The sequence below is a fragment of the Gymnoscopelus microlampas genome, assembly GCF_963454915.1.
Source record: "Gymnoscopelus microlampas genome assembly, chromosome: 8".
Lineage (NCBI taxonomy): Eukaryota > Metazoa > Chordata > Actinopteri > Myctophiformes > Myctophidae > Gymnoscopelus > Gymnoscopelus microlampas.
The window spans coordinates 25,558,391-25,576,477 of NC_139945.1; the positions used below are offsets into that span (position 1 = coordinate 25,558,391).

Sequence of the window (18,087 nt, forward strand, 5' to 3'; positions counted from 1 at the left end):
CTGTTGTCCACTTCGGGGAATTCCCTAAAACTGGGGAATTCCCTAAAACTGTTACCACTGAACTGTCACTCTGAAAAGAGAAAGAATTTCTTTACACTTCGAGCTGTAAGAACATGGAACAAACTTCCAGACGAAGTGGTCCAGGCTCCTTTAGTCAATACCTTTAAGATTAGACTGGACGAATTCTGGTCAACAAAATAGTTTTTGTACACTTATCGGGCTGGCTTGTAATTTCGTAGACTGGTAAACCAAAGTTGAATGTAAAATATGGAATTATGCATGTGTATTGTATGTATATGTAAGTTTAATGTAAAATATGGAATTATGCATGTGTATTGTATGTATATATGGGATTGCATGTGGGTTGCAGAGTATGTGTGGGGTGGGGTGGGTTTGGTGGGTTGCAGGGTAGTACATTGTAAATTGTGAATGAAAGAAAAATAGTGTTGAGTCTGGCGTAGAAGATTGCATCCTGTGCCAGACATTTTTCAATAAATTTCAATAGGAGAGGTAAAGATAAGCTACTACATGAACCATACTGTTTGATAGGATCATTCTTCCTTCTGCCATGAGACACACGCAGGGACACGCACTGGATCGGTATAACAGAAATATACATGTTCTTGCTTTCGTGCAGAAACCTCCTTTTCCTCCTGTAAATTAGCACCCTACTTGATCATACAACTGCGTCACAAAAAAGCATCAAAAGTAGGTAGCAGATCTGAGCTTGTAGATCTGCTACTTTTGCTATTTTTTAGTTTATTTATAAGGTTTCTACCTACCCCACAGAGACGACGTGTGTGTGTGTGTGTGTGTGTGTGTGTGTGTGTGTGTGTGTGTGTGTGTGTGTGTGTGTGTGTGTGTGTGTGTGTGTGTGTGTGTGTGTGTGTGTGTGTGTGTGTGTGTGTGTGTGTGTGTGTGTGTGTGTGTGTGTGTGTGTGTGTGTGTGTGTGTGTGTGTGTGTGTGAATCTCTCAGCCTGAACTTCGTGGTAATTGACTCCAATTAACGCCAGAGTTGAACTCTGCTCCATTGTTTGCGAGGAGAGGGGAAGCGTGTGCATGGACTCTTCAAATGGCCCCGGTTCAATGAGAACATTCCACTATTCCGCTAGCCTGATTGCTAGCCATAGCCATCTTCAGCGTGTGACAGCTCCGGGTATATGCTAGAAGATTGCTTCCATGATAGGAACTGGCCCCGTGTGCAGCAAATTACCAGCAGCATGTGTCACAGCAAAGCAAAGGCTGAGAGCGTCCTTGATTAAACGTTTTCTTTGAGAAATTGAGGATAATTGTCAATTTCCCCCCCCCCAGTCCAATCTTTGCAGGAAAACAGAGAAAACAGACACTTACATTACAGGGATTGGCTTCCGTAGGACCTCCAGGAAATAATCAGTGGCGGAAGACGTGCGCAGTTGCTGTGTTAGCAATACCACAATATAGAAATACTCTGTAACAAGTAAAAAGGCCTGTATTCCACATTTTACTTGAGTAAAAGTACAATAGTACTGGCATCACAAATATACTTAATTACCAAAGAAACTATTTTTTTGTGAAAGTTTTTCACAATTGAATAGACTAATTATGTGGCTAATTATAGGCTTATGTGATAAATGTATGTTTTGTTATAAAGCTGCAAAGTAACTTGTACTTTTTACTCCACTGCAATTATTTGAAAACTTAAAAAAAAAACTACAACATTTGCCCCTGAGATGTAGTGTATATCTAAGTATTGAAAAATGGGAAAAGGCCTACTCTAGTAAAGTCAAAGTACCTCTGAATTGTGCTCAAGTACAGTACTTGAGTAAATGCACTTTAGTTACTTCCCTCTGCTGGAAATAATTGTGAGCCTGGAGGAAAAGGGAGAACTTGTAGAGAGCCTGATAATTGGGAGATACATTTGATTGCTTCTCGTCTCAGCAGATGTGAGGGCTTGCAATGTTCTTAAGGGCTGCATGTTGAGCAGCACTAGACTGCTCTGCTGTGGACGTGTGCGATAGCAGGGAGATCCAACATTAATCATTCTACAGTTTGATGACAGCAACGCCGAAGAATGGGGGCAGGGGGAAGTGTGTGTGTGTGTGTGTGTGTGTGTGTGTGTGTGTGTGTGTGTGTGTGTGTGTGTGTGTGTGTGTGTGTGTGTGTGTGTGTGTGTGTGTGTGTGTGTGTGTGTGTGTGTGTGTGTGTGTGTGTGTGTGTGTGTGTGTGTGTGAGTGTGTGAGAAAATGATAGTATGCCTGTAAGGGATATTATGCCTGATTTATACACGGTGGTGCCTTGTGTCTCACAAACTGAAAATAGTAGATCTACAAAATTTGCATTTTTGTGATCTCTCACTCAATTAAGAATAAGACTGCTATGGGGTGGAAATGCCCTCATCTATTTTTCTCCCTGGTGGGTTGACCAGCAGATCTTAAATTGCACATGGGCATGGACCATTTGGCATAACTCTCTCTCTGCAGCATTATGCAGAGCCTCATAGTGAGTACGCCAATTCGCCACCTTTCCCAAATCTAAGCTGGTTATTAGCAAGTCTGTGACTCACTCAACATACAGACTGCTGTGGTTTGGGGACAGCGAGAGAGTGACTTACAGAAGCAGTGCCAGGATTAAATGATCAGCACAGCAGGGGTTTATTATTGTTTTCTTTATAGTAGCTTGCCTTACCTGGGTTCAGGGCCGCATGCACGCACGCACACAGTGGTGTTAAGTAACTAAGTACATTTACTCAAGTACTGTGCTTAAGTACAATTTGGAGGTATTTTTTACTTTAATGGAGTATTTCCAATTGTCAGTACTTTTACTTCTACTCCACTACATCTCAGAGGCAAATATTATAGTTTTACTCCAATACAATTATTTTAAAACTTTAGTTACTAGTTACTTTGTAGATTTTGATTACTATTACAAAACATACATTACCCACTTCAGCCCTATATACATTTCGACCCACAGACAAGTGTGTCTGTGGGTTTTATAAATATTTAACCAATGAAAAATTATTAACAAGAGCTTGTGACTAAATAATATCTACATTGATTTCAGGTTATTTATTTATTTTCCATTTCATGAAAAGTATAACCATTTTGGTCATACAAGGTTTCCACCCGACAGCAACGGTTTCCAGCGTTCAAACTGCCAAGTGAGAGGTTCCTTAGAGATCTTGTGGGGGTGAGACATGTTTTCTACGTCATCTCTGTGGAAAAAAAGAATAACAAAATAAAAAGACGAACCCCCCCTGGAGATTTGATAGATCATTGGTTCTCAAAGTGGGGTCCGGGGACCCCCAGGGGTACTTGAGGGGGTTCCAGGGGGTCCCCAGCTAAATGATGGATAGGAACCAAATGGACCCTTATGGGTCTGTAACTCTGAGAGTGTACAAATGGAACCAAATGGACCCTAACGGGTCCATTTGGTTCCATTTGTACACTCTCAGAGTTAAGTTAACATTGATTTTACAACATGAATTGGGGTCCCAGAGATAGAAATGCCATTAAATGGGGGTCCGTAGCCCTAATGCATGTCAAACTGGGGGTCCTTAAATTTTATCTTTTGAAATGGGGTTCCGCGGGCTTATAAGTGTCCATTTGCGGGTCCTTGACATGAAAAAGTTTGAGAACCACTGTTCTACATCATCTCTGTGGGAAAAAAGAATAACAAAATAAAAAAACGATCCCCCCCTGGAGTTTTGATGGATCACTCAACAATCAATTACCCTGGCATCGTGCCAGAGGTGCCCGCCCAGATGCCGGCTTGTTCCCGGCGTGGCGGCACACCTGGGTCAGAAGACACATTAGTCATGATTGCGGCTGCTCAGCACTGCAGGGGCAGGGCTCAGTGGAGGGGTAAACCCCATGCCACTTAAGAGAGGCTCTGGAGAGAACATGGATACGGCTCTCGTCTGAGAAGCTAAATACAGTATGTAGTCGCTGTCGGGCAGAAACCTCATATCTCCATATTTCCATAGTTTTTTGTCTTATTTTTTCTTAAACGAATGCCCTACATCGTCATACTACAGTGTCACACACAAATATGTGTATGTGGAAATGGTTAAGTGTGTCTGTGGGTTTTTATAAATACTAAACCAATGAAAAGTACAGCTTAGGACTACTACATTGGATCAATTGGAACACATTTCCCAGAGCGCTGTACTCACTGCTCCTAGTAGTTATACGATGGGTAAATGCAGAGGAAAAAAATTGTGCAAATATACAGTGACAAAAACACCCCAAGTAGTGGGGACTAAATTATTATTATTATTGTTATTATTATTACCCTTATTATTAGTATTATTATTATTATTATTATTATTATTATTATTTTCCATTTCTTTCAAAGTAACCGTTTTGGACATACAAGATTTTCACCTGACAGCGACAGAGAAACCAGTGGGTGGAATCTTTAGAGAGCTGGCACTGAGGCACATATACGGCCCAAGCACTGTCATGACACTGCCACTTATGATATAATAATAAAAAAATCACACCCAGTGTGAAGTGGGCGGTGTGTGGTCATCACAACATGACTCACTTTAAAAAAAGGATGAATGACTTTTTTTAAAGTCCATACTGCTATTCATAGGGCTGCACATGTGTCATGTGTTTCGCTAGCCAATCACAGTCCTGAATTTGCAAAGTCAGCCAATCACATTACAGTAAGTGGTGATGACACTAGCTGTAATGTGATTGGCTGACTTTGCAAAAGTATCGATTTGCATTAACAATGGCAGGGTTAGGGGGTATACAAATCTTTTGGTCGGTGTCCAAAACTCACTTATAGGGGGCGGCTACACCGCCCCAAAAATCACACCCAGTGTGAAGTGAGCGGTGTGGTCATCACAGTGATGGAAGCTCACTTCTCGCTAGCCAATCACAGTGCTGAATAGAGTCAGCCAATAGAGTCAGCCAATCACAGTACAGCTAGGGGTGTACTAATGTAGAGGGGTGTGTGCTATTATGAGCCAATCACAGTACAGCGAAGGGTGTACTAATGAGGTGTCCCAACCCCACTTATAGGAGTGGCTACACCACTCAAAAATATATATAGTTTCTGCTAACATTTTAGGTGAGAAATAGGCTATGCAGCTGCTCAGTGTTGATTCATTTCACATTCACAATGGCTAATTTAACCACCATGAACCCTAGCTTCCCTATTCTGGGCATATCATAGATGAACATTCTGCAAATGTTCTGGAAATTGCTTGGGAAAAGGAGGGGAACCACTGTATAGCTTTAGGAACCGTTCAATGGAGTTCAATGGACAGGTGGCGCCATGTTGGGAGGTTTTCAGCTATTACTTTCAATGGGGTGACGTCACATTCTCTTTCTAGATCGACCCCTGAGAAACTCCGGTCAACTGAAGTATACAGGGTTTAAGTGGTTAAAAGTTTGTTAACATTATTTGGGATTGTCAAGTACTATTTTGAAATACATTATAAGTGATTTTCACCCTAACTTTATGTAACTCAGACTTGCTGAGTCGCACACACAATCAATGAGAATTGGCCTAAAGGGACGGTCACAGAAAAAATGATGTTTGAATTCACACATTTTGTGAGCTTGTAGATCTGCTAGTTTCATCTAAAGTTTTTATTATTACATATTCAGTGCACTTGTCATGTTGAATACATGGCATGTTATTTCACAACAAAAGACTAATATAATAACCGCTTACTGCTAACACTACTTAGCTCTTTTTGTTTTCACCAAGAGCTCACATCACATTAGCCTCTTCCTGCATAGCCTCGGAAACCCAGCCATTTTTTTTGTTACAAAAGAAAAAAGTCTGGGGGAACGATGCAGGAACGATGGTCTTTGAAGCTTGTTATCTCCTAACCATTCAGAGTGCAGAGGGGCGTCGCTCTAAATTTGGTGACGTCAGCCTGCTCCGTGCACAGACCGGGGGGGGGGGGGGAGGGGGGAGGGGGGGGGAGGCGGGGACATAGATTGGTGAAGCAATCGGAGGACGCGCCTGCTCCGGGCGCCTGGGTTTGGATCCGCCCTTCGAGACCATGGATTGCTCTCGTTCTCTCAGTCTACTTCCTGCATGGTTTCCCTGTTCTGACGTGAAATTAGTTTAAGCAATTATGGCTGATAGCAGGTGTCCAACCGATGTGCCATTTCCTGTGTGTGCGTGCGTGTGTTTGTGTGTGTGTGAGTGTGTGCGCGCATCTACGTGTGTGTGTGTGAAAAGATAGAGCCATGGATGATGAGCCCTGATTAGACGCTGCTGAAATGGGTTTAATATTCCAGGTTATAGATACGGCTGAACGCAGCCTCCTCTACCTGTGAATGTTCAAGACATTGCTTGTTAATCACAGCTGCAGATCTGCGAGGAGGAAACATGCTGGCATGGGGCAGGAAGGATCACTGTTAAGGATATCTGAATAAGTATCTTATTGTCTCCACCAAGCCAAAGGCGTGGCAGAGACTATGTTTTCCACCGTCCATCCGTCCGTGGAAACTGTGCACGCACACTCCCTGGATGCCAGAGCAAAACCTCTGCTCCGAATTTTTCAGATCAGCCTGTTATAGCACCACCAGGAGGCCAATATCTGCAAAACACATTTTTTTTTACAGTACTCCTACAGATGTTGTCCAAACATCACGCAAATTGGTATACACAGTATCTCTATAGTCATTAAACCAAACGGGTCTTTCAGATTTTTCATATTCCATCCTGATTGGCTAAGATTGGCCACCAAAAACCTCTTGGCTTCAAAAAACAATCGGCAACTTTCCCTATGGTCACTGTACTCATTGTACCAATATTCCTAAAACCAATACAGTAGATTCACTGATGTGTTTACTAATCATATACAAAATGAACCACTTTGCAAATTGTAACACCTCTTTCATTGTTTATCGCCTTGAATGTCCTTGTGGGTGCTTTTATGTGGGGAGAACAAAACGTAAATTCAAAGATGGATTGGGTGAACATAAAACAGCAATTCGCACAAATAATCCCAACTAGATGTCAGGGCCGCTTCGCAGCCCTCGCATCTAGGCCCGATCCGAGGTTGGTCCAGACAGAGTCCAAAACTCATTTTGGCTGATTTAGCTGAGTAGCCAGGACATCAATCAGACCTGAATACTGGTAGGCCCTGTACTCTGCACGCACGTCATGCGAAGGCTGGCCCCTCCGGCCTCTCCTCTACTCTCCTCTCGGCTCCTCTCCTCTCCTCCCTCCCAGTCCCCGCTTTGCTTTGCGGCCCTAATAGCCCTCATGTGATAAAGAGGTCAGACTTCCTGTATCTGCTTGCTATGGCAACCTGCCAGATCAGGCTGCGGGTCTGATAGGCAAATCAGAGAATCAATCAAGCCGAGAGTCTTATCACTGATCGAGGTGAGGTAAGATGCCTAAAACATAGCCAGAGCTCTGATCAACAGTCTGTCGCAGGTCTTGGAGGCATGTGGAGTGATCCTGTTCTTGCGAATCCCGGACAAACTTTCGGAGCTTTTGTCAATTATATAGTAGTAAGATTATCCGATGGCTGTCCCTTCTCTCTAAAAGATTGCTCCAAAGAGAAACCTTTTGGATTGTTACTTTAAAAGCCACATTATTACCAGGCTTAAATGATGACGTCGATTACTTGCTGTTTCTCTGTCTGTTTTGATTACGGTGAAGTGATCATGCTTTGGGTTTACAGTGTAAATATTACACTGTGAATATATTTACTCTTGTTTTCCCAGTATGTTATTTGAATTGATAATTTGGTGTTGGTCACTCTGGGTGTTTCTTTGTTTCCTTTTTCCTTTTTTCTTTTTTTTTGGGGCAATTGTGCTCACTTGAATTATTATTCAAATGTCATAATGACGTAATAACGTACTGACATGATTGGAACATCACCCACGGCTGTATTTAAGTGACTGATTAGCCAAAATGCGACAGACCCTGATGAAGACCTTCTAGGTCGATAGGCGTTGGTCATACTCATTTGCCTTGCTCTAAATAAATTATATATTTTTTTCACTTAAGACGGAGTACCTTTGAATTCTTTTCTTTGCCAGACTGTATTTCACACCTTTTTTGGCAAGCAGTACTTCTTTGGAAATCCTTTTTTGTTCATATGTTCCTACCTGTGTCACCAAAGAGCACTTATTTATCAGAGCCACTGAATGATCCCTGCAGCGCTTATTTTTTCTCTTTTTAAATTGGATAAGATTGGCTTCCAAAGGTTGCAGGAGTGCTCCGTTTTGAACAAAATGCCTCAAATCATGAACACAGCATGCAATCAGTGGCGGATCTACTGTAGGCATAGTAAGGCTTAAGCTTAAGGCCTTACCCGAGTGAAGCTGTGCCTTCCCTCAGCCATGAGCAGATGTTTGTGTATTTGATATAAAGGCTATCACCTCTCCACTCAAGGCTCTCAAGACAGCCTCTATACATCCTGCATGTTGCCTCCGACGGCTGACGTGGATGTCTTGTCTTTTGTTTTGTGAGTGTCAATGTGTATTCTGAATTTCTGAGTTTCTTTTGTCATTAGGCGTGAAGGTGTCTGTTCGTCTGCCCAAATAAACCTGCTTTGCGACGTCATGACAGTCTCACACAGTATAAACAGCACACACACACACAACAACAAGGTCCCTCATTCTTGTTTTTTGATTCTTGAAACAACACAGCAATGCCGCTGCCGAAAAAAAGGCTAAAAGGTGTAAAAACAATAAATAAATATACACCGCCTATTATTATTTCAGGATATTTCAAGAGGTTATTCAGCTCTCTCCAACTGTCTTTCAATCGCACGTCATTTGCGGCATGCGCGATTGACAGCTTGCAAGCTTGCACTACCTGCCTAACTGCTACTGCATGCAATTGCCGTGAAACGTTGCATGCACATGCCACTAGGCCGAGGAAGAAATGGCATTTTCAAATCTGCCTTGTGGTGGCACTATAACAGGCCCGATTCCTGTTTTTACCTTTAACTGGACCGATCGGCGTGAAACTGCCCGCACACTCCCTAGAGACCAAGGAAAAACCTCTGCCCTGCATTTTTCACATATGTCTTTTATATTTGCCTTTGAGAATGTGTTGTCACATGGGATGTCAGCTTCAGCATATACTGTAGGTGCTGAGGGTTTGGTCAGAGGCTAAGACAGGCAGAATCTACCCCTTGTTAGAGCCAAATCTGGGTTGGACGTGATTAGTGGAGCTCCCACTGGTGTTGTGATTGTGGACTTGTTGACGTTTTTGAAGTAGTTTGACAGGTACATGGGCTTTGTGGTGTAGTGTATCTTGTAGACCAGGCCCCATTGCAAGTTGCTTTACTCTTTCCTCTACCCTGAGCCATCCGAGCATAGCAAAGTGAGCAGGGGATAAATGAGTTGTAGATGTGAGGCCAAGAAGTAGCCTTACCAGTTTGTTTTTAGATGTCTGGAGCCTTGTTTTTAAGGCCTTTGTGGTGTTATGGTACCATGAGGTGCATGCATAGTCGAAGTAACCTTGGATGAGTGCTCCTGTTAGAGTCCTCAAAGTATTCTTACTGAGAGCTGAGATCCTGTACAAAAATCTTGTTCTTTGGTTGACTGCTTTGATTACTCTAGTTGCCATTTTATCACTGGAAAGATTTGCCTCTAAAATGGAACCCACGTAGGTAATTTCCTCTTTTCTTGTGATAACATTGTCATCCACTTTTATTGTGAAGCCGTCGGCCTTGTCAAATTTAGACCCAAAGAGAATGGATTCAGTTTTTCCCAGGTGTAATGATAGTTTGTTATCAGCGAGCCAGAGTTCAGAGCTACAGGCTTTTTCAACCTGCAACTTGTCCGAGATCAGCAGAGCCGAGTCATCCGCGAACAAGAACAAGTTGTGTGTCTTTGTATTCTGAGGTTGTGCCGGCAGATTTCCCACATCAACACGGGACTGTTGGCAGGAAGGAGAGTAAATGCTGTCCAACCGGTTTTCTATCTCGGATAACAGGAAGCTGCTGGCAAGGATGAACGCCACAAATATGTAGGACATTCTATTCTACTAAACTCCTGTCAGACTGTTTAGACAGTCAGTCTGTTCCCCAAGTCACAGTGATTTGACTCATTTCCAGTTTACGGTTGCAACAATTGTCAAACAAATCGCTTTAATAGATTATAAATCATATTACATTTTAATAAAACAATTGATTTGGGGGGGTGGGGGGCTCACAACTTAAGCTTTTAGATTTTCTATTTTTGCCATTTGTACATGACACCAAAGTACAAGTAAGGGCTTAAGTGGTTAATCAGACTAATCAAGTTAGTCTGTTTTAAAAATCTATCAAAAAATATTCTATAGAATCATCACTAATACAATAATGGACAGTTGCAGCCCTAGTATGTAGTGTACAGAACTGTCTATATTAGCATTCATGCTGCCAAAGAAGAAACCAGTGTATCTCACTCATACTACTTCTCAACCTGAAATGTGGCCTTATCTGCTGGGCATGACAAAGGAAGACACTTTCACAAGAACTGATCTTAAAAATGACACGGTTATCATGAAGCCCAGTTATTGTCAGCAATAAGCAAAGTGGTGTGATTAGCATACATGCCTTACAGTCAGCATTAGGGTTGGGAACCGAAAGAATCGGAGGAACTGGATCCAACATTGAGGAACCGAAATCGGTTCCATATCACATTTGGAACCGTTTCCGGCATCGGTTTAATCACACTGTCAGAGCTGCTATGAAAGAATGAATGAATTGTTTATTTTCTTTACCATAACATGAATATATACAACAGTTTGATTTACAAATACAGAGGTGGCACCGAAAAGGTGTAGGCTGAAGCCTACCCTATTTGAAGGGTAACTTGGTTACAAAACAAAACAATACTTTTGTCAACAAATTTTAGCTTGAAACAAACCAAGAATGAAGAAATATGCAATCATACATACACATAAAGAAATCTATAGCAATAGTGCATGCATATAAAATGTAATACTCTATAGCGGTGTCTCTATATTTACACACATATACGCATACCGACTCACATATATACATATACATATACCACCATTACTCTGAGAGTGTACAACTGGAACCAAAGAAGGGTCCATTTGGAACCCCCTTTAGTAAACGTTAAAGGGAACCTTTAAGGAAACAGATTGTTAATACGGAATCGTTAAGATCCTAAAGGATCCCAACCCTAGTCAGCATTACTAAACACTCATTTCCATATTGGGCCACGGGAACACACAGGCCTACATGTCAGTATCGAGATAATGTCTAGAATCCATGCATTTTTTATCTCAATTGAATATGATTTGTCACCATGGTAACTGAGTGGTGCACAAGCTGGGCTGTCAAGAGAGTGAATAATGATCAAAGCTTCTCTCATAGCATCATGTATCAGTATTCATGGTCCCGGAGGTGCAGCAATGATATTGCAATCATACCATTAACAATGATCCGCTGTCTTTTTTAATCACAACCTCTGCCAAGTATAAATAAATTCATAGTCTTGTCAGGTGTGAAAAATAAAACGGATCAAAACAAAGCGATGCTAATGGTGATGGTATGATTCATGTTCAGTTTTTACATCTCCATAGCTGCAGTCACGCTGAACATTCCTTCAGCAGGAGCTCCGCCACTTCAGTCCTTTCGTTCGACTGAGCCACTGTGAGCGCCGTGGACCCCGACTGGTCCCTCAGCCTCCTGTCGGCGCCGTTCAGGAGCAGGGCCTTGACGATGGGAGCGCACCCGCGCTGGGCGGCCAGGTGCAAAGGCGTGGCTTTGTGCCAGTTGGCGGCGTTGACGTCGGCCCCGCGCGAGACCAGCTGGAGGACGCTGGCGAAACAGGCGCCGCTGCACGCCAGATGCAGCGGCGTCCAGCCCGCGCTGTCCTCCACCACGTTGGGGTCGGCGTTGGCGGCCAGGAGCTTGGCCACGGCTCCCTCCTGGCCGCGGTGGCAGGCCAGGTGCAGCGGGGTCCATCCGCTCAGCCCCCGCGCGTCCACGCAGCCCCCCTGGCTGTCCAGCTGCAGCACGGTGTCCCCGTGGCCCCTGAGCGCCGCCAGGTGGACGGGCGTCCAGCCCTGGGGGGTCCTGGGGTCGGGGCCGGCCCCGTTGGACAGCAGCTGCCGGCAGATGCCCGTGTGGCCGTTCAGAGCGGCCAGGTGCAGCGGTGTGCAGCCCCTGGCGTCCGCGCCGGCCACCTCCGCCCCGCTCTTCACCAGGTGCCTGACCACCGTGTTACGGCCCCCCTCGGCCGCCAGGTGCAGAGGGGTGGCGAGGGCGCGGTCGGCCGCGTCTCGATCGGCGCCCCGGGCCAGGAGGAGCTTGACGATCTTGTCGTGCCCGTAGGCGCAGGCTACGTGGAGCGGGGTCCTCCCCCTCGCCTCCTCCCGCTCCTCCTCTGTCCCGGCGGGCAGCCGCGAGAGCAGGACGCGCGCGGCCGTCTCGTGGCCGTTCTGGCAGGCCAGGTGGAGAGGCGTCCAGCCGGCTCTTTCCCGCGCGGCGGCCACGGCTCCGCCGTCCAGCAGCATGCGGGCGGACTTGTCGTCTCCGCTCTGAGCGGCGAAGTGGAGCGCGGTCCACTGGTCCTCGTCCCCCTGCGTGACGCTCGCCCCGTGCTGCAGCAGCAAGGGGACGATGTCGTAGAGCCTGATGGAGAAAGACTTGGGCTTATTCTAAAGCTGCACATTTTAATCCATTAAAACCGGAAAAGCATCCGTGTCATTTTAGATTGTAGCTAAATATCGTCTCTATCGCGTGGAAACCTCATGCGTCCAAAACTGTTACTTCTCAGGATTCTAATCCACAATTGCTTGTGGATCTGCTACTTTTGATGCTTTTGTGTGACGTTGTAGTATGATCAAGCAGGGCATTAATTTATGAAAAAACACAAAAAGATAGAGAAAAATAAAAATATGGAGATAAGAGGTTTCTGCCCGAAAGCAGCGATATGTTTATCAACATATATTCATCAGAAAACTGTTAGGATTTAGAAGGCATTTGTAGAATCGGCCTCAGGTCTTAATGGTTCAAAGAGAGGCCAACAGATAATTTTAAATGCTGGAAAATCTAATAATAGGAAAATCCACCCTGCCCTTGCATTTTGCATAGTCAAGCTGTGATGCCAGGACGAGTGGAAGACGATCCACCCTGGTAAACTAATCCAAGCCCCATGTAAGCAAATTCAAGGATGCTTATGTCATCAATATACATTTAATTTCACAAGTAGGCCGATGTGTTCCAGAGCTTTGCAAGTATACTGTAGCTAGTTTTGAATGCTAGACTAATGCAATGTACACTTATAGTCCAATGTAATGTTGTACAGTCAATAAACTATGTACAACTGCCAACTTCCTTAAGGCTATTATAACGTTATTGATATTATTTCTTAAAGGAAAATTTGAGACACTGCAGTCATCAAAATACCAAAATCAGCTACTGCTTATATCCGTTTGCAGTGGTGTAACGTAACTAAGTACATTTACTCAAGTACTGTACTTAAGTACAATTTTGAGGCACTTTTACTTTAGTGGAGTATTTCCATTTTTCTGTGTTTTTACTTCTACTCCACTACATCTCAGAGGCAAATATTGTACTTTTACTCCTCTACAATTATTTGAAAACTTGAGTTACTAGTTACTTTGTAGATGTAGCTTATTATTACAAAACATACAATACCCACTTCAACCCTACTGTATATACATTTCGGCCGTTTGAAAGCCAATCTACAAGCTCACATTTGAAAACTTGTGAAATGGGACATTTTGCGTAATGAGCACTTTCTACTTCTGGTACTTTTAAGTACATTTTGATACCAATACTTTTTATTTCTACATTGCAGTATCGACACTTTTACTTAAGTAAGACATCTGAGTACTTTTTTTCCCTTCACTGTCCGTGCGTATCAAATGAACTTGAAAGTGATTCCAACTAGACCTGTGCAGTACAGCAATGATGAGAGGGGTGTAACCTTTAGAGCTGGGCCGGTTCACCTCGGCGCCCAGGCTCAGGACCCGTCGCACGCTCTCCGCGTCACCGCTGGCCACGGTGTGGTGGAGCAGAGTGTTGTCGTCTGGGAAGGCCACGAAGATGTGTTCCCTCCTCAGCGACTGTCTGAAACGCTCAAAGTCTTTCCGCGACAGCAGAGCGAGGAGGCCGCCCTCCGCGTTGCTCTGCTGACCTGCCAGAACAAAAAGGGGGGAGGCGGGGGGGGGGGGGGGGGGGGTTGATGAAGACGAGGCAAGGCAGGTGACTCATCATCTCTGCCCCGCTTCATTTTGTTGCTATTCTTTGTCGTCGCTGTCTGGTACGGAAACCTTGTTATGTCCCTCCTGAACCTTTACTTTTCAGGAAATGATGGTGGTGGGGGGGGGGGGGGGGGATCTGTGTTCCACTGGATCCAATGATAGTTAATATTTAGTCACAATTGCTCTTGTTAAAACCCATTAAGACCTGAGGCCGATTCTACAAAGCCTTCTAAATCAGTAGTTCTCACACTTTCAAGATTTTTCAAAAATAGCAGATATAAAAATGGTACAAACTCGCAGCGTGACACGCTGTGAGCTTGTATAGCTGCTATTTTTGAATAGCCAACACAAAAAACTAAAATGACACAGATGCTTTCCCGGTTTTAATGAGTTAATACTGTTCATTGGTTGGAATATTTATAAAAAAAAACACTCAATAATATTAAACAAAAAATCAATAATATAAAAAAAAACAGCAGATCTACAAGCCCACAACGTGTCACATCGCAACGTGTTGTGAGCTTGTAGATCGTCTATTTTGGCTATACTTTTGTGTGAAACTAAAACGTAAAACTATTACGTAGGGCATTAATTAAAAAAAACATAAAAAAACATAAAAGTTTATATATGGAGATACAGGGTTTCTGCCCGACAGCAACGCTATGTTTCATAATGGCCATAATTATTTTTAACCACTTAATAAGCCTTACAGTATATACTTTGTCATGTGACGAACAGCGAAAATCTAAAAGTTCACAACACGTCACGGCATGTTGTGAGCTTGTAGAGCTGCTATCTTTGACAATTTCAGACAATTTTCACCTACAATGACTTGACCGAAATCTGGACGCCAGTTTCAATTCAATCTTTATTTCAGACCCAAGGGAGATCCAAATCAAAGTAAAAACACAGCACAATGTTCAGTTTCGAACATACAGATAAAAGTGAGCCAATGGTTCCACAGTCTAGAGGAGAACCTGACAGAACTATGTATAGGGTTAGTAATGCCAGCGATGATATTACTGAATGGGTAACTGACTGGGTACCCCGAGCCTGATATGGCCAGACTAATATCACTGCGTAGATATTAGTCTGGAATCTCTGTGTGGAACCTGCATTTCCGAGGGGCAAATAAAAAAAATGCCTCTGGTGATAAACCCGCCCCATATTTGCATACTGGGCCCTGATTGGTCCCTCACAACTTCGTAGGGAGAGAAATCGAATCTCTATTGAGAGGGGCCAGACCTAATCTGCCAAGGGCTTTTTTTTGCAATGGCAGATTCGTTTGGAACCATGCTAGGGTACCCCAACACTAACACACATCTGGCTTGCACTGGAGCTTCTTGGAGCTCTCAGCAGCAGCCTCATGCAGTCTTTATAAGACACTGTGAGTTGTCTGATGCTGCCTTGTTTGTAGCCACACCACAGGTGGGCAGTATACAGAGGTGTACAGAAAGATCTACTGAGCACATGCAACATTTCCGACACAGCATGTTTCCTTGAGCGTAAGGCTTCCGACGCTGTCTATACTGTATATGCCCTCAGAAAGGTCATTTGAGATTACATGGCTCAAATATTTAATCTCACAGCAGACACCAAGGGCAGTGCCAGAGAGATAGAAGTCAGGAAAGGTTAACTGTCTGTTTGAAAGTTGATAATAGCTTGTTGTTCATTTGGTGACTTACCAATGGAAGCCCCTTTCTGCCACGGAAATAGAAATTACTTTTTTTCCTCACACATGTGAGAGAACAGAACAGAACAAAAATGAAACAGAATTCTGAGATATATAACTCACAATTGTGAGAAGAAACTGAGTAATGTGAGGTATGCAGTGGTGGAAAGTAACTAAGTAAATGTACTTAACACATTAGCCTGGTAAACCCTCCCTCCGGAAATCTCATTTCCATTTGATTTCAGGAAGGAGTCTGGTCTGAAACGCCTTTCTCCAATAATCGCTCTGCTCGCCGAGCCGACGAGCCTATCAGCGTCGTCGCTCATTGTTCTGTGATTGACAGCGACAGTTGGCCAATCAGGTGGCGAGTTCGAGTGAGCCCGAATGAACCCGAGTGCAGCCTGAGAGCCGCCGACAAAAGACGAACGGCAGCCATTGTTGTTGTCCGAGTGCCGTCACTTCTTAGTTTCGTTCTTAAAACGGTCTCAAACTTCTTTTTTGAGGCACGGAATTTACTATTAACATATCGTTTGGATAGAATTTAGTTGTTTAACTTCATATATGTGGTCAATTAATCATGACAGAGCCTATTTAAAAATATAAATTTAGAGAACCGGCAGGGGCGGGGAGTGACACGCATGTATCCCAATAAGGCAACCTATTTTCGGCATGGCCGTCCCAAAAGTCCCGTTGCGTCACATAGTCTGGAGCTCGTCAAAATGAACTGCTCATTGGCTGAAGGGGAAAAACGATCATTGGTTGAAGGGGTTGTCAGTCAACGGTATTACTCCCGCCCAACTCCAGCCCACAGCGATTATTTCAGAAAGGCGTTTCAGACCAGACTCCTTCCTGAAATCAAATGGAAATGAGATTTCCGGAGGGAGGGTTTACCAGGCTACTTAACACATCGGGTGCCAGCATTTTTTCATAGCAACTTACCGTGGGTGCCAGCATTCTCCCCATTGACTGCGCTTTGCTGTTTAAAGTTTCCGCGTGCGTTACAAGCAAATCCACGCAAAAAAAAGCATAGATTCATGGTGTGCCATGAGCCTGGCTACAGGCTGGAACCATAACATTACCCTGCCGAGTTACAACGGGGGGGGGGATCGCGCATCGCGCATGACCGGTTTTCCCCACAGGAAACAGATTTGGAGATATAGGCGTTTCAAAGTAGGAAATAGACAGGAAGCGGATGGGAAAAAAAAAAAATGTTTCCGGTGAGCGATCTGGCACTTCCTTCGCAGGATTACAATGGGTGCTCCCAGAGCTGCTCTATCCCCGCCCGCGCGGAGAAAAACAAAAAAAACAAAAAGACTAAACTCACGGTTCAGACCGTGTTCGGCACCGAAGCGGCGGAACCGCCACTATGTAAACACACGGTTCAGACCGCGTTTGGCACCCGATGTGTTAAGTACTGTACTTAAAGGGATATTTCACTTTCAAACATGTTTGGGGTAATTCTAATGTCTATACTCAGGCTTTTGTGAGCACCCCAGACAGTTTTTAAGTTGCTTGATTCAGTATTTAGATATTTGATATTAATTTTATCAGACACGCCCCCTTCCTATACAAACCCATTGTAACTTCAACTTTTGACTGATATTGTCCTTCTAATGCGTGAGGGGGCTGTGTTATTTCAATTACTTTATTCATTTCATTTTACATTTTTTGGGGGTTAGGGTTAAAACATGGCCCCCTCACGTATTAGGAGGGCAGTATGAGTCACCAGAACCAAGGACGAGGGTTTTCGACGAATCTAACATGTTTCAATGGGTTTGTACAGGAAGGGGACGTGTCTGATCAAATGAATATCAAATGTCTAAATACTGAACCAAGCAACTTAAAAACTCTGGGGTCTGGGGTCCTCACAAAAGCCAGAGTAGACCCCAGAGTATGACCCCAAACATGTTTGAAAGTGAAATATCCCTTAAAGGACAACTTTAGTTTTTTTTTACAACAAGGGTTATTTTATTAGTTTGTAATGGTAATAATTAAAATATGAGCGTTAAAAACAATGTCTTTATTGTTTTCTATCGTTATAGCATTTTTTAACTGGGGGGGCGGGGGCATTCGGGTAATTGGTAAAAATTAGATTTTTTACACCATATTGGCTCTGCAAGGCCGAAGACACGGAGGTCAGGGCAGAACCGCTGCCCCGAACTTTTCCCATCGGTCTGTTATTAGTGCAAAACATTTTTTTTATATTACTCCTACAAATGTTGTTCAATCATCACACACATCGGTA

At 43.8% G+C, this 18,087-nt stretch overlaps 1 protein-coding gene across 3 annotated transcripts in view; it reads right to left on the reverse strand.

Moving 5' to 3' along the window:
* ankk1 (ankyrin repeat and kinase domain containing 1) overlaps positions 1 to 18,087 on the reverse strand; it is a 361,956-nt gene that overhangs the window by 327,876 nt on the left and 15,993 nt on the right. For 2 of the 3 annotated variants that reach the window (XM_084065129.1, XM_084065130.1), the window contains exons 8-9: positions 13,860 to 14,103; positions 10,206 to 12,572 (exon numbers count right to left, since the gene is read on the reverse strand). In XM_084065129.1, the coding sequence (XP_083921255.1) occupies positions 11,525 to 12,572; positions 13,860 to 14,103 (1,292 nt within the window). In that variant the 3' untranslated portion in view covers positions 10,206 to 11,524. Of the gene's footprint in view, positions 1 to 10,205; positions 12,573 to 13,859; positions 14,104 to 18,087 lie in introns of those variants that run through there. The other variant, XR_014601334.1, reaches the window with a different exon arrangement.